This window comes from Ammospiza caudacuta, chromosome 3 (assembly GCF_027887145.1).
Source record: "Ammospiza caudacuta isolate bAmmCau1 chromosome 3, bAmmCau1.pri, whole genome shotgun sequence".
In the NCBI taxonomy this organism is placed as follows: Eukaryota; Metazoa; Chordata; class Aves; order Passeriformes; family Passerellidae; genus Ammospiza; species Ammospiza caudacuta.
Genome location: NC_080595.1, coordinates 72,386,363 through 72,401,600, shown reverse-complemented (window position 1 = coordinate 72,401,600; position 15,238 = coordinate 72,386,363). Strand labels below are relative to the sequence as shown.

The 15,238-nt window shown below is 34.6% G+C and overlaps 1 protein-coding gene across 1 annotated transcript in view; it reads right to left on the bottom strand.

Annotated features, from left to right (window-relative positions):
• AK9 (adenylate kinase 9) overlaps window positions 1-15,238 on the bottom strand; it is a 57,806-nt gene that overhangs the window by 25,789 nt on the left and 16,779 nt on the right. The window contains exons 10-16 of the mRNA XM_058802254.1: window positions 14,919-15,058; window positions 14,658-14,838; window positions 14,102-14,243; window positions 12,015-12,145; window positions 11,139-11,295; window positions 8,523-8,631; window positions 8,048-8,112 (exon numbers count right to left, since the gene is read on the bottom strand). Of these exons, the coding sequence (XP_058658237.1) occupies window positions 8,048-8,112; window positions 8,523-8,631; window positions 11,139-11,295; window positions 12,015-12,145; window positions 14,102-14,243; window positions 14,658-14,838; window positions 14,919-15,058 (925 nt within the window). The remainder of the gene's footprint in view (window positions 1-8,047; window positions 8,113-8,522; window positions 8,632-11,138; window positions 11,296-12,014; window positions 12,146-14,101; window positions 14,244-14,657; window positions 14,839-14,918; window positions 15,059-15,238) is intronic.

Genomic DNA, 15,238 nt, shown 5'->3' with positions numbered 1-15,238 from the left:
TTGCAAATGACACATTTATTTTCCAAATAAGAGCCAAAAGGCAAAAAGTGTATAATGTAGCTGGGCTTCAGTGATTAGGTACCAGCAAGATTTGGCAGGAAACAGATTGAAACGTAATGGTCAGAGTAAAGATGCTGCCTAATTTTTGTGTAATATTCTACCAACTAAAGCATCACCTCAGAGTGCCAATAGCAGCTGGGATATGCAAGTGCCTTCAGAACAAGGACCATATCTCAAACCCCTTATTTTGAAATTCTTTCATGGCCCACTAAGTTTGGTCCCTTGCTAGTTTGCTACTTGTGCTTATTTCTTTTGTCCCTACATGAAATCAGGCATTTTAGAGTTAGTGTGGGAGTTTTGGGCACTGCAATGTCTACATCTTATTAAGGAACTGTGTCACAACGTGTAGCTCTAGAAATACATTAAATTTCTAAATACTGGAATGCTTTTTATAATTAGAATCTTCTACATTTGACATTGAAACTTTTATTCTCTCAATACCACCATTTACTCATGTGCTTTTAATAATTATATTCTTCTACTTTTGAGGTTGAAACTTTTATTCTCTCAATACCACCATTGACCTGAAGTATATCCCTGATTAACTGAGGTTTGAAGCAAGTTGGGCTCTCTATAGCAATTCATGTGCTGGCTCAGGGACCAGAGGACACCCCCGGGCCTGGCTGTCCCTGCCCAGCCCCTGGGGCTCCCACTGCCTGCCCTATCAGCCCTCAGGGCTGTCAGCCCCTGCTCCAGCAATACCATTGCACAGCCAAGGTAAACTGCAAAAATATTAACAAAGAAGCATTTTGACAAGTATTTTTATGATATTTTATAACAACCATTATTTAATACATCTCCCCCCAATTTTTTTTAGTTTTGAACAACACAACTATTAGACTGACACCTTAGTAGCTAACCTTCTTCTTATTTGATTATTAGTTTAAACATAAATCAAAGTGTAAAAACATTAATCAAAGTGCAAAAGGGCATATCAGCAAGGAGAAACACCTTGCAGATTTCAAATAGTTTGATCTTAAATTAGAAATAATATTTTCCCTTAAACAGGCTTGCAAACATTTGCATTTTACTAAACTAGACATTAATTTTATATATGTCATTATATATACCATGCAATGACATTTTTGCCTCTTACCATGATTCTAAATAGGAACTTAAACATACCTTTTTATGTACATTAAAAGATGTGCAAATGGTGCATTAATTATATTGCATTCTGCACTGATATATTCCAAATGAGAAACAGATTCAGCTAGGTAAAACCTGCTCACATTTGGGCAGCTCTAATGCAGTATGTAATGATGACTCCCTTAGGAACAAAGATTTTAGGAAAAGAAGGAAATGATACATTAATAACTGGGTTACACTAACTGTGGCTTGCACATGTTATCCCTGGCACAGTCACACTGCAGAAATCACATGTGCTGCCTTGTGAACCACAGCCCTATCCACAGCAGTAACACATGGAAGATGGGATGAGGGCTGGCTGGATCTGGCTTTCAAAAATCATCTTATAGTCCAGCCCTTTAAAAACACCTCAGTTCTCAGCAGGTCATAACACTTTGGAAGTATACAAGCAGAACAAGAGATTGAAATGAATATTTGGCATCATCTGAGACAGAATATTGAACATGGCAATGAATTCACTTAATAGAGTAGTTCCCATGACCTTTATCTCAGATGCATTTATAATTCATGTTACCTCTCCTGACAGGCCATATATCAGCAAAGGATGGGCCAGCATGTGTTCCAGCTTTGTTTTGCTACTTTAGACACATAATTCCAACAGAATACCTGTATGCAGAAGGTTTTGTTGCTTAAAAAAACATAACCAGCACATATTATTGCATACTTTCAAACTCTTAAATAGATTATCCAGGTCTAAGTGAACTGGAGAAACTCTCCCCTGAAAAGAGGGGAGAAGTAACAAAAGAAAAAAGGTTTACCTCCCCAGTGAAAACAGACAGACCAAAAATCAGACAACCCTCATTTGGTTTTGGTTCAGGTATTTGAACCTTATTATGACAAAAATGTTGTCTCCCTGACATTTAGTTTGTCTCACCAGGGACCAAGTAAGGCAGCTGTACCTTTGCCATTAGATATAAATATAATAACTCTGCTTGGCAAGGTTATTTACGGAGAGAAGATATTTTTTGAAAAATGAAAAACATAGTCAAGAAAAATATCTGAAAAGACAGAAGTGGTTTGAAAATAAATGATATAAAAATGCAAACAACTTTCTCTCTAAGGAGGTGGCCTTCTACCTAACAGTACTGTTCTTAATTTAATTTTATTATCACAATGGTGATGGGAAACAATCTTCCCCAGCCTCAAATCTTGGGCTTTTGTAGGGAATGCCTATACGCCAATTTCTCATATTCTTTTGCTCTGCATGTTCCGTGCTTGTACTGAGCATCGTTACCATAGAGACAAACAATCCTTGAAGGCTTTCTGCCCCCACATTCTCTAAGTGAATTGTTGGGGAAAGAGAGCCTTTAATATCTTAGTATCTATGACTTTTTCTTCCCTTGGTCCATATGCAACATCAAAAAATATAAAAAAGTTCCTCTTTTCTCCTCATTGAAACACTGCCAAAGCTGATACAGACACATGAGAAGCCAGCATGTCTTCTTCATTAGGGCTTAACTAGCAAAATAAACAAAAAGGCAAAATATACCATAACAGTGACACTTTTAATTTCTTGGAACTGATCTGTATTTCATTATGAATGTAATTTCAGTTGTCTTTTTGAAACAGACTGTAGTTTGTTTATACAGACTTTTACCACTTCTTACTTATAAATATACACTGCCAAATAATCTTCAGCATGTTACAGTGAAATGTGCTCAATAGACAAACTTATATTGTATGTACTGATTTTTTTAAATTGGAAAGACAACTGTGGTTTACAGATAAAGTTGATCCTTTCTAATGCATAAAAATATGTTTATTTAACAACTTTCTATTAAAATAAAATGGTTTCTATTTCTGGTTTGTTGTTTAAAATATTCTAAAAATTCTAGCAGATGAAAGCTAAAATGTATATTTCAAAAACTAAAGCTGACCATCTCCACTAAAGATGAGTTGCCTTCAAAGTGTTTAGAGAAAGCTGTTACAAGATTTCATTTATCTTTTCATTAGCTTATGGTTCTATTTAATTTACAAGACTGATACGGGATAGGGTCAAGGAGGACAGATGGACAGACATTAAGTGAAGTAAATTAAGAGGATGTCCTTTCTCTTTTTATGTTCAGAAAGTGACAAGAGCTTCCAGAAAGACGGATAGCTCTAATCATAGGCTTTTGTTCTTTTTTTTTCTTCAAAACACTGCATAGCTGTTCTCCACCAATATTCCTTAGTCTTTATTTTTCTGAATGAGAGACTAAAAAATTTAAGAACTGAAGGTATTTGGGATTTAATTGAGGAAGTTGTTCTTAACCTTTCTGGTTTTCAAATTTTGAAATTTCTCTGCCTAAAATGCTGGGATTACAGGTATTAAAATGCAATTATCACATCTGATTTATAAATGACAGCAGAAAGTGGCTTTGAAGATCATGCAGCTTTGCTCAGACACTGAACAAAATGTGAAGGTAATATCACTAGAGCTTGCTTTGAAGTTTGCAGTATAAGTAATTTGCAATCTCTCATCTCCAGTTTAATAAACTGTCCTTGTCCAATCTCTCTCTCTGAAAAACCTCCAGGTAAAGGTAGGGGAAAGCACAAATCAGGATGCAAGTTGTCAAGAAAAACAATAGAAATATATTTAGAGGCTGTAGGACTGAGCACACATCATCTGCCTGGTAAATGTTATAATTACAATTGATTCCAAGAAGTATTTCTCTTCAAAGACTAAACAGAAAATGCACTAACATGAACAGGTTTAATTATTTTTTGCTCTTGTTGTTTCAAATATCTTACTGAATTTAACATGATGATAAAAATAAAAAAAGCAAGAAAATAGAACAAAAGCCCAAGAGAAGGGTATTGATTCAACCCTCCACCATCTGTAATGAGAAAGGAGATCAATATTAAAGAGCTGCAACTCAATATTAAAGAGTATATAACTAAGAATGATCTTAAAAGCTGTGAAAGCACAAGCATGAGAGGTGACATCTGGAATTATGAGCCCAGCTGCCAATTTATTTTTGCCAAGAACTTCTGCCCAAATAGCAAGAGCAGCAGAAGAGACATCAGTGAAAATGTGGTTGTACAAACACACCAGCCTGAGCTACTGAGGCATAAGCATGTGTGCTCCAGTTGAGTTTGCTATAGAAAGGAAGTAATCTCTGGCAGAAATGTGGCAGGAAAAGAATATGCCAAGTATTACTTCAAGAAGATTGGAGTGAACCCACAGATCTGCCTGAAGTTGAGAACTCCTCTACAACAGGTGAAATATAATAGTCTCATGAATTGATATAGCTGTCTCCTAGTATAAATACAGTCATACTCATGCAAAGCTTCTGCAAAAATGCTTAAATAAAGAAATTCCTGAAAAAAACCTCTCAGAATAATTGTGTCAAAGGACGTGAAAAAAATATGAGGCTATAATGTTCAGTGAGACATTACAAGCAAGAGATAACACATAAAGTGATTTCTATATCTTTAGCAGACATTTCAGCATTGAACTTAGCTTCTTAACTCACTTAAACACATTTGTTAGATTTGCACGAAGTCTCCTTCTCCAGTTACTTTTACTCTCATTAAGACATGTGGAAGTACCTTGTTCATCACTGGAATGATTTTATCCTTTTAAACACAGTCTTATAAACGTGAATATGTTCAGTGCTGAAACAATCCCAGATTCCACTGACATTACAAAAACAGTGGTTATTAAAATGTGCATCTACTTGAATGGAATGAAATGGAATGGAATAGAATAGAATAGAATAGAATAGAATAGAATAGAATAGAACTATTCCAGTTGGAAGGGACCTACAACGATCATCTACTGCTCATCAACTGAGCAATTCAGGGCTGACCAAAAGCTTAAGCATGTTATTAGTGGCATTTCCTAAATGTTTCTTAAATGGTTTGGGGCATCAGTCACATCTCTAGGAATCCTGTTCTGGTGTTTGACTACCTTCTCAGTAAAGAAACACTTCCTGAGGCCCAATCTAAGCCTCTCCTGGTGCAGCTTTGAGCCATTCCTAGAGGATGCCATATGTGAGAGACTAAAAGAGTATGATTTGGGCTCTGAAGTATTTTTTCTGAGCTATCTTTTTTATATTCTAACTGCTATATATTATAAAAACCCAACAAACTGGGAACATGTGAACTGTGAACATTTGTCTATATTGCTGTAAAGATATGTCACATGGGAGAAAAGCTGCAGTCAATGTGCTGATGGCACTACATGTGAAATAAAACGATGTCAGGCTAAGAGCAGCATGACTGAATTGTTTTGGTGAGTCAGTGTTTGATTATTGAAATAAAATGTAGGTGTAGGAAAACATGATTTTCTCTGAACAAGGACTTATAACATGTCTTAAGACCACATGACATTATTATGTTCTTTTGAGGTACTCAGATCAACATTATTTAGATATTGCAAACTCCCATGAAGTTTATTATTTGAGATGAGAATGACGAAGTATCTTTGTAGAAGCCTGTATGTTTAATACTATAGGATTTATTCACTTTGGAGAAAAGCTATGTGTTTTATTAGAAACTATAAAAGGTATAATGTGGATTTTTTAAAAAAGCTTACATTCAAAGAATTTAAATTTAAAGAATTTAAAGAACCCTAGAAAGCTACAGTATTTTTTTTCACAGAGTAGGTGAAATGTTACCTCATTAAAATTTAAAAGCATGCTATCTTACTCAGTCTCTTTTATATTACCTTTACAACTTAGGCCTTGTAAATATGTATGATAAATGCATCCTAAATAAATATGTAAAATAAATGCCAGACTAGGTCAGGAAAGAGAACATATGTGAGACATACTGGTAATACAGAACTTAAGCTTGGCCATAGTAATTTTGTATAGAAACCAGTATGTTGGGTTGGAAAGAAAAATGGCAATAGCAGTCTAGATTCTTGATGAGAAAAAATGAAAGTGGGAATTCCGCTCCAGGCCTTGGGTGATAATTCAGGCTATGAATGGGAAATCTTGAGACTGGATAGTAGAGAAAGAAAATACTCCAAAGTCCCCAGTCTAGTTCTTAATATAGAGACAGATATTTATGCATGGTAATTCATTGTGACAGCTGATCCAAATCAGACAGAAACATTCTTCTAAGAAGCTAGGCAGTGATTAAAGAAGGCTAAGAGGGAAGTAAAACTCTGCAGCTTTTTGGACTATTGAGGTTCAAACCATTGAAACTATGTAGGAATGTGCCCTTTGTTGATGTAGTGACTAAATTATCTTTTGTCTCTTTAAAAAGAAAAAAAGCCTAAAAGTTCTCTTCTCAATTAGGTAAAAAGACACCTCATAGGAATTTGGGGACTTTACTTCAAACTTAAGGATAGCTAATTGGATAGAAGCTAGAAAGTCCTGCCTAAGTAATTAACTAGAAAAAGAAGAGAACAAAGGAATTGTTTTTGTTAGGTGTACCTCTAACTCAGGTTTTCTCTGTAAAGAGCTTTGTTATTTTGCCTTTTATTAAAACTTTTCTGTTTCCAACACTGCCACAGAAGCCATCCTGCTAATTTTATGCCATCAGAGGCAGCTAAGCCATCTCAAGTGTTATATAGGTTTCCAAGAGCTTATAAAACCTAGCTCGAGGAGATCATAATATCACAACTAACTGGAACAAAGTCTCAATCCAACTGACACAATCTGAGGTGCAAAAATCCAGCCTATTTGTGACAACTGGTCTGATGCCAAAATCTCACTCCTTACAGATTATTCACTTCTGCCCAGGACAATTATATTTTCTCTGCTGGAAGCTAAGTAAAACACCATTCTGATATAAAGTAGGATCTTTACAGGAAACAAACAAAAAAAGGTGGTTCTGTCAATATAGAAAGCAATAAAGTAAGAACATCTTTATCTAAAATGTTCTATTTATGTTGTAACCAGAGTGGAAGCCTCATGTAATACACAGAATTCCATTAGTTTTTATGGTGGTATGTTGTTAAAGACTAATGTCCATAAGCACAAAGAAGGGGAGAAACAATGACAGATAAGTGAACCCCCAAAAGTTCATCACAACAAATATCACCGTGACTTGACACCCCTCAGGGCCATTAGAAGGTGATGATGAAGGCATTGTCTGGGTGTGAAATCTACTGAGATGGGTCACCCCGAGAAGCTCTCTGGCTGAAGTGCATTACTGCCTACAGGGCATGAGATTCATTAGGGGATGCCTAGGGAAAAGCAGTTTGGGATTGTCGGAGATTTATAATATCAGGAAGCTTTTCTGAGAAGGCAAGGAGAAGGAAGGATCAAAGTGGATTGGATCCACTAGCATGGATAATAGAGTAAGAAGAGGATGACAGGGAAATGGGAGTATGTGCTTAGACTCATTGCATGGTCCTGGGGACACAGAGCTGCTACAGCCTCACCTCTGCTTCTGGATTCAGCAATTCAAAATGTGTGTTGCTATCAGATTGAGCAATTCCCAATGCATATTAGGAAAGACAGTGATGAACTGATATCCATTCCCTTTTAATTACTTCAGGTTGAGCTTACTGAAGGAAGACCAGAAAATCAGACAATGCTGTGATTTTCTCATTAACTATTGACTAAGTTCCAGCAATGCTTTGTAACTTTTAAAGAGCTACAGATGAGTAGTTTCAAGACAGTTAATAACCCACTTAGAAAAGTTACTAGAGGAGATAGAATCCCATCCTTTGGATTTATTGAAAACTACAACAGTGCTGGCTGATTTAATGGAAACCATCTCTATTCTGTAACATCCATGAGGAATGACACAAAGAAATGTGTGAAGAGAGTACCAATGAAGAGAGTAACAAAAAGTTATTTTTCTAGATGCTGAATGTAAAAAAGGAAATCAAAACTGGAAAATCAAACCACTAAGTGATTGAAACACATAATTCGATCAGAAGTCAAATGATACACACCTTTCTCCTCAGTAGCAGCTGGAGACTGATCTTCCTCTGATGTCAGTGTTTCTTCTATTTCTTCACTGTAAATAAAAGTTTCTTTATCTTAAGACCATTACAAATATTACTAAAGCAAGTTGCAGATACATTAAATGTAAAGATGTGGAAATATAATTTTGGTTGTAAAAAATAAAAATCAGATGTATTTTATAATCTAAATTAATTTTCTTGTCTCATTGCATTAAAAGTTGGACTAATGAAAGGCTAATGAAAAAGCATTTAGAAAGAGATTTTACTGCCACCATATGTACTGATATAAATGAAATATTCCTCAAAGACAACAGATATTGGATTATTTCCTGTATATGATAACTAGTCTTAGTGTACTGCTTTACTTAATTTGTGTGATAAATGCACTGATACCTTTAACACAGAGTGAGGCTAGAATTTTCTTGTGCTCATTTTATACATTCAGATATTTGGAATATTTTACCTTTCATCATCTTCTTTCGTTTCTAATGCTTCATGTGTTGGTGTTTCCAAACTCTTAGAATTATTTTCATTCCTACTTGCTAGGTATGCTCTGCGCAGCATACAGGCTCCTGCAGCATAATTGCATAACAGTAATGACTTTAATGCATCTGTATAAAACTAAAGTCATTGTGTTAGGAATATCAATTAATAAATTGTTGACAGATTTCTTTTACAGTCAACAAAAAGTATATATACCACTGAAATGTTATGACGCTGTTGATTTATACTATTTTAGAGCTTTTTTCAATTTAAAGCACCTAAAAACTGAATCTGGAATATTGGAAGGTTATGAAGGCTATAAAAGGAGACAAAACTGAAATGATTTATCTTAAACTTTCATATATCATGTGTTACTCTGCCATTTATTATATTTGCAAGTGTACAAAGAATGCTGTGAAGAAACAAATGAAAAACATTCAAATAAAAATATAAATAATGTGCATACCTCTACTACTGCAGCTGTTTAGCAGAAATTAAGAGTATGCTGTTCCTACTAGGAACTCTACTGACTTATTTACTTTGAAAAATAGATTTATTTATGGCTGTGTGCTGAAACCTGTTTTCATCAGTGGACTTATGAGAGTTTAGACTAGGTCAGGGAACAGACTACAAAGTAATGACTCAAATCTGTGAAAATGTAAACTTCACAACTACATAATTATTTAAATGACAGAAACAAGTGGGAATCAAGTAAAGAGTCAACATAATTGTGCAAATAAAAAGAATAAAATGAAACAAAATAGCTAAATTCAAGGAAATGTATCCATAAGCAAAAAGCTACATTTTCAGCCAAATTTTTATACTACCAAGAGTATAAAACAGGTTATTCATATTATAGCAAGTAATTCAGAGGAGGTTTTGAGAACAAGTGGAAATGGCAGAGGCCTATACTGCAGGAAGGAAGCACATAATAGGCAAGCTCTAGAGAGGCCTTAATTTGAAAGCCTCTGCTATGAATTCCCAAATTCTTCCCTTCAGAAAACAAAAAATAAAAAAGAAAATATATTTTTTAAAAAAGGAGTAGTTACTGACCAGAAAAGAGCCAATCTTTTCTTCTATCCAACTAATTCACTAATTTGTTAAATTCTGAGAAGTGAAGAGAAATTTAATATAATTCTGAAAGCGTCTCTCCCACCTCACTGCTCTCCCTGCAGTTCAGGCTAGAGGCAGACTCCTGATGTTTATTATTTAGCACACAGTATTGACATTTCCTTACCATATGCCAACTACAGGAAGGAGATGCTTTTTGTGGTTGTAAGAAAGGACAATGCACTACGTCCCAGAAACAAGGTTCATGAACATCTCAATAAGCTTCGAATGGCTGGGAAGCAAAGATGAGGCATGGAAAACAATTTGCCTCTAGGTTCTTTCCAAAAGTGTCTGAGATGAAGTCTTGAATGACTGCTTCTGCAAAAACGGTTTTCTGACAAACACTGCACCTAGAAACTTCTCACAGAAATGTTCAGCCAGTATTTAGTCTCTGTATGAGCTCTGGCCACACTGAAACACTTTTGGTTACAAAATTTCACAAAGCTGTGTGACTAAGTTGTTTAGCTACTATTCCTGAGTTGTGAGGATGATTTGCTGATCAGATGACATACTTCTAAATTTGGGGTTTTTTAAATAAGAAATCTGTTCTGAGTAAACTGTGTAACCTTGCTTTTCTCAGGTTGATTTTTATATTCAGGGACAAGGGTTTGAAGATCTCTGGACTGATTCCAGTGCTGGGCATCTAATGAGTTGTCTTGAACTCTGTGTGAATAGACCCATCATGCCTTTCTTCAATGGAAGTTTCTGCCACTGAAAGATTTTTTGATAATGGACTGGGTTGAGCAGGTAATGATCAAAAAATGCCAATGATCAATTAAACTTGTGGTGTGGTATGAATCAAGCAAATATGATCCATGAAGACACAATTTTACAAACTTTTAACAGTACATGAATATGTTCAGTTATTGATTCTTGGTGCCAATCTTCCTTTTGGCTGGAAAGAATAAAGTAAAAATCCCTTACTCTGAATTCATAGATACGAAGCCACTGTATCCATCTGGGTAGGAAGTTACTGGGGTTTATTTTTGATCCCAGAATGGAGAACAGAGTACCCCTGCATACAAGTATTTCCCCCACTCGCCTCTTCTCTCAAGCTGAGAAATTTCATACCTCTAACCTAATTTTGCAAATGGGCAAACCAAGGCAGAGAAATTTGACCAAGAGCCACTTTGCAAGGTGGTGGCCAGCCAGCCAAGAATAAAAAAATCTGATGCTACAAGAGTCTACTGGTATTTCCTGCTGGTTGTAAATAGGAGAAAAATGAAAACTGATTTAAAACGGGAGAAATCTTCTTTGCTGTTATAGCAAAGTATTCCTGGTTTAAATTCTGTGTAATTCCCTAACTCCAAATTGTAAGAAATTGTGGTTCTCTTGTTGATTCACTGGATGATTCATTCTCCAGACCCTGAAGCTTTATAAATGGGACATAACTACTAGTTTTTCTCACAAGTATGTTTTATATACAGATATCAACACAGAAAAAAAGAAAGAAAGTATAAAGTTGCATTAGGGTGCATTTACTAACCATCTTTTTCTGTATCCTTCAGACAGACAATAGTGTCAGGTAGAAGTCTTTTCTCTAATAAGGCTGACCAGTGGTCTTCTGACAGAGGGTAGTTATCCACTACCCACCCTCCTCTTTCTGGAGCATCAGGAAACCTGTCTTTGTTAGTCTTCATAAGCTGTTAGAAAATGTCACATTCAGGAATATAAAAAGACTTAAATGAGCTGTACAAAAAAGACAGCATAATACAAAATTACTTTCTAAATGCTATGATTTTTCCTTATTATTATTTCAGGTCAATAAAAAGTAAGACATTTATAACTTTGTATGTCTGAATGAAATGAGAAACATTTTAAACAAGAAGAGACTAATGCAATAGTGATTTTTTAAGCTTGCCTATAAAGAATTTACATTCCAGTTTCAATAGTTACATACCATTGAACAAATTCAAAACATTTAAAGATTCTTGTATAGATCTTCATAAACAATTCTTTTCAAACTCTTACATCTGGTGTTCAGTTCTTTAATAGTGACTACAAATATAAGAATAGAGCAAGCAGACAATGATCTGTCAGATAATTCTCCAGCCGTTAACAATTTGTAGCTCAGGTAATTTAAAAGACAGAAATAACTTCTCTATAATTGTGTGAATACATATACACATGCACACACATATTTTTATTATGTATAAAGGACAATAAAATAGTCCTCATTAGATTTGTCTTTCATTGTCTTCCTCAGTGTCTCCTCAATCCTATGTAAGCTTTTGGGCTATGTGATATAAATGAAACTGATGTCTCAAATGGGAAAACTAAGAACATATATGGATAATGCATAAACTGTTATAAGCTCCTCTTAGGAAAAAAGTATTTTGCTACATACTACTTGTAGTCTCACCTCTGCAACTGCTTCCTCCAGTGCTTCAGCGTACATTTGAGATAACATTATGTCTTCAGAGAATGACACACTTTTGGCTCCTTCTAGCATGGCTTGAACTTCTGGGTGGTCAGCAGTTATCTCTGGTATTCCTAACACCATAGATTTTTTAAATGAACTTCACAGAGAAATTTGAAATCAGGACTCAAATAAAGCATTATATCATAACTTCAGCACAGCATACATTTTAAGCAATACACAATTGCTCTGAGAAAGAAACAAACACCAGTTCCAAATGCAGATGTAGAGTGTGTCTCATAAACTAAGATCTTGGTTTGCTCTCTCAGTATCAAAACCACAACATTTTTAACTGTACAGTATTTTCCACCTCTAAGCTAAATATTCTTTCAATATAAACAGAATGACATTTCTGTACCAGAATAATCAGGCATTTAAAGCATGCTAGAATTTCCATTTATTTGATTTCCCTTTGGTTCCTAAATCAAAAGGTTTACCAAAATAGTTTCTCAATCAATACAAATTTTAGATCAAAGCAGTGTATTTTAAACAATAAAGTAGCCTGTATTCCCTATGATGCACAAAACATTAATATTTTTCCACATTTTCTTATTAATTGCTGGCACAACAAGTATAATTATTTTAAAGCTTTATAAGAAATACTCACAGTTAACTCACAATTAACTTGATAAAATTTGGTGAAGAACTGTTTTAGCCAACTGCACTACCTACCATGAGTGTAATTTGGAAAAAATGCCTTATTTAGTTTCTGTATTTATGTCAAGAATTTTCAATGATTGTATTGATGCTTTTTACATGCACAAATGTACACATTTATCAGCTTATTTTTGCCAAGATACAAGGTGCCTACAAAAGGAGCAGCATCTTAATAACTTCCTTTTGGTGCAATACAAAAATTTCCATTCTGCAAAAAAACTCAATGCAGCCCAAACCCAAACATCTCCTTATCTCTTAAAAAAATCTGAAACAATCTTATGCTACAAAAAGATATGTAAAGGAAAATACATCCTCTGTTTGTACTTCAGTTTTGCAATAAAATTTTTAATTAGGATTAATTTCTCATTAATTCTAATAGGATTAACATCCCTGTCCTCAAAAGTATTTACATAGTCAGGAATAACATTCCTGTCCTCAAAAGTATTAACATAGTCAGGAATCTAGAATGCAACACTGTTTAACTGTTTCAATTTTAGTGTCATAGCTCATCATTATTCTTACAGCAATGCCAATGATTTTTTATCACTGTCAGCACCAGTTTTGCAGCACTAGAGGAATACACTGACCTCTTGTTAGCTGTATCTACCAATGTAAAAGTCAAACACAATTCCTTGCTTAGATGAATAAGGCAAAATGGCCCCATTGTCCATTGGAACCCTAACTAGAGCTAACCATAAAAAGGCAATTCTAATTCAATGGAGTATTTTCATTTCAAAAGAATAATTTTGAAAAGCATCCACTGAACTTCCTTGAAAAAAATACAAACTTTGCTTAAAAGATACTAAAATAACATATAATTTTCACCTTTGCAATATATTTATTGAATTTGTCAAACTGCAGAAAACTAGGCAGCTTAAGAAGCCTAAATGTGACCAGAGCTGGAGCGACTCATGAATGTGCCATCTGTGACAGCATAATTGGAAGGCTGCTCCAAAGTGAAAAATCTGTATATTGTGGATTCACATTAGTTCAGCTGATAAGCTGCTTTCTGGATGAGAATTTCATTTTTGCAGAGATTTAATTTGTCAGAAAGTCATTAAAATTTAATATTTTCAAACAGTATCAGTGAGACACAATTTCTTTCAGCTCAGAGTTCAGAAAACTCCTTTTGACATGGCCCTCAAATTCAAAAGATTTTTTTTAATATATATATATTTATATATATTTATATGTAAAAACACTGAATTTTACTAAGCTATTCCCTTCACTGCTTGTTCTTTTAGTTCATATTTAATGCCCAGAAATCATAACAACTTCTGCAACTTTTTCAAGTCAAAGTGACAGCAACTGCTTCAGTTAAATGATGTGAAGCAAATAAGACAGCTTCAAAGACCACAGAACAGCTTATTCACCTGATTCTTCTGATTGTTCTTCTGATTCCAATCTATTTTTCACCGCTTCTATAGCCTTTTCTACTGCATCCTTTTGCAATTCCTCAGCTTGTTTCTCTCTTGATTCTTTATATTGTTGAAAGAGTATGTCCATATCAAGAACCTAGTGAAATTATTTGAAAAAATACAAATATCACAGAAGACAAATATAGCATCTGGTCCAATATTTATAAAATAAAATGATTTTAGAAAAGCTCTGCAGATTTCAGAAAAATTTACATGTAATTCAAGTGCAGGGTTGGGGTTTTTTTGAAAAAGAAATGATTTTCCACTTGCATTTATATTTAATTATCTTAGATACAAAGTTATTTATAGTATTCTAATACTAAGATAACTGCAATATAAGAGGATATATAAAAGTATTCTTGATCTGTAGCTACTTTTATAAAAAAAAATTCACTAAAATACTATGTTTCCTCTGTAATTCCTATATTTGTAACTTGAATGTTAATAACATGACAAGAACGTGCTTAACTGATTGCCAAGGCCCAGCTACCTAAGACATTTATGAACCTACCTTTCCATTATAATTGCGTGCAATTTCATTACAAATAGTTGTTCTTCCAGAGAAGGGAGGACCAAATACGAACACTTTACAAGGAGGAACTGGCATTGGAGGTAAGAGGTAAGGCCGTGGATTCAACACAAATTTGTTCAATGCCTCTTGGCATGACAGCACGTACATTCTACCTAGAAAACTTAAAGCAGAAGAGAAGCTAGCAGATATAGACATCTCATAAAATAGATATGAAAATTAAGAGTGTCAAATTCCACTAACCTGACAGCAAACTCTGGGTTTCCCATTACAATGTCCCCTTCCTTTAGAGCCACGGGACACACTTGTCCCCACCTGCTCCTACGCCATCGGTATCTGGGTGCTATCAGCTTGTAAGATGACAGAGCCCGGAGAAGTTCATCCTGTTCATTAAAATAGTAATAATTGCAAGTGTCATTTTTGTCTGTAGCTACATATGCCTTTTTTATTAGACTTTTTTGAAACCTTTGGATGGAAAATAAGCTAACTTAAAACACATTATAGTTTTTTGAACATTTAAATAAAAATTTTTTCAGAATTGTAGAACCATTTTAAAGAGAAAT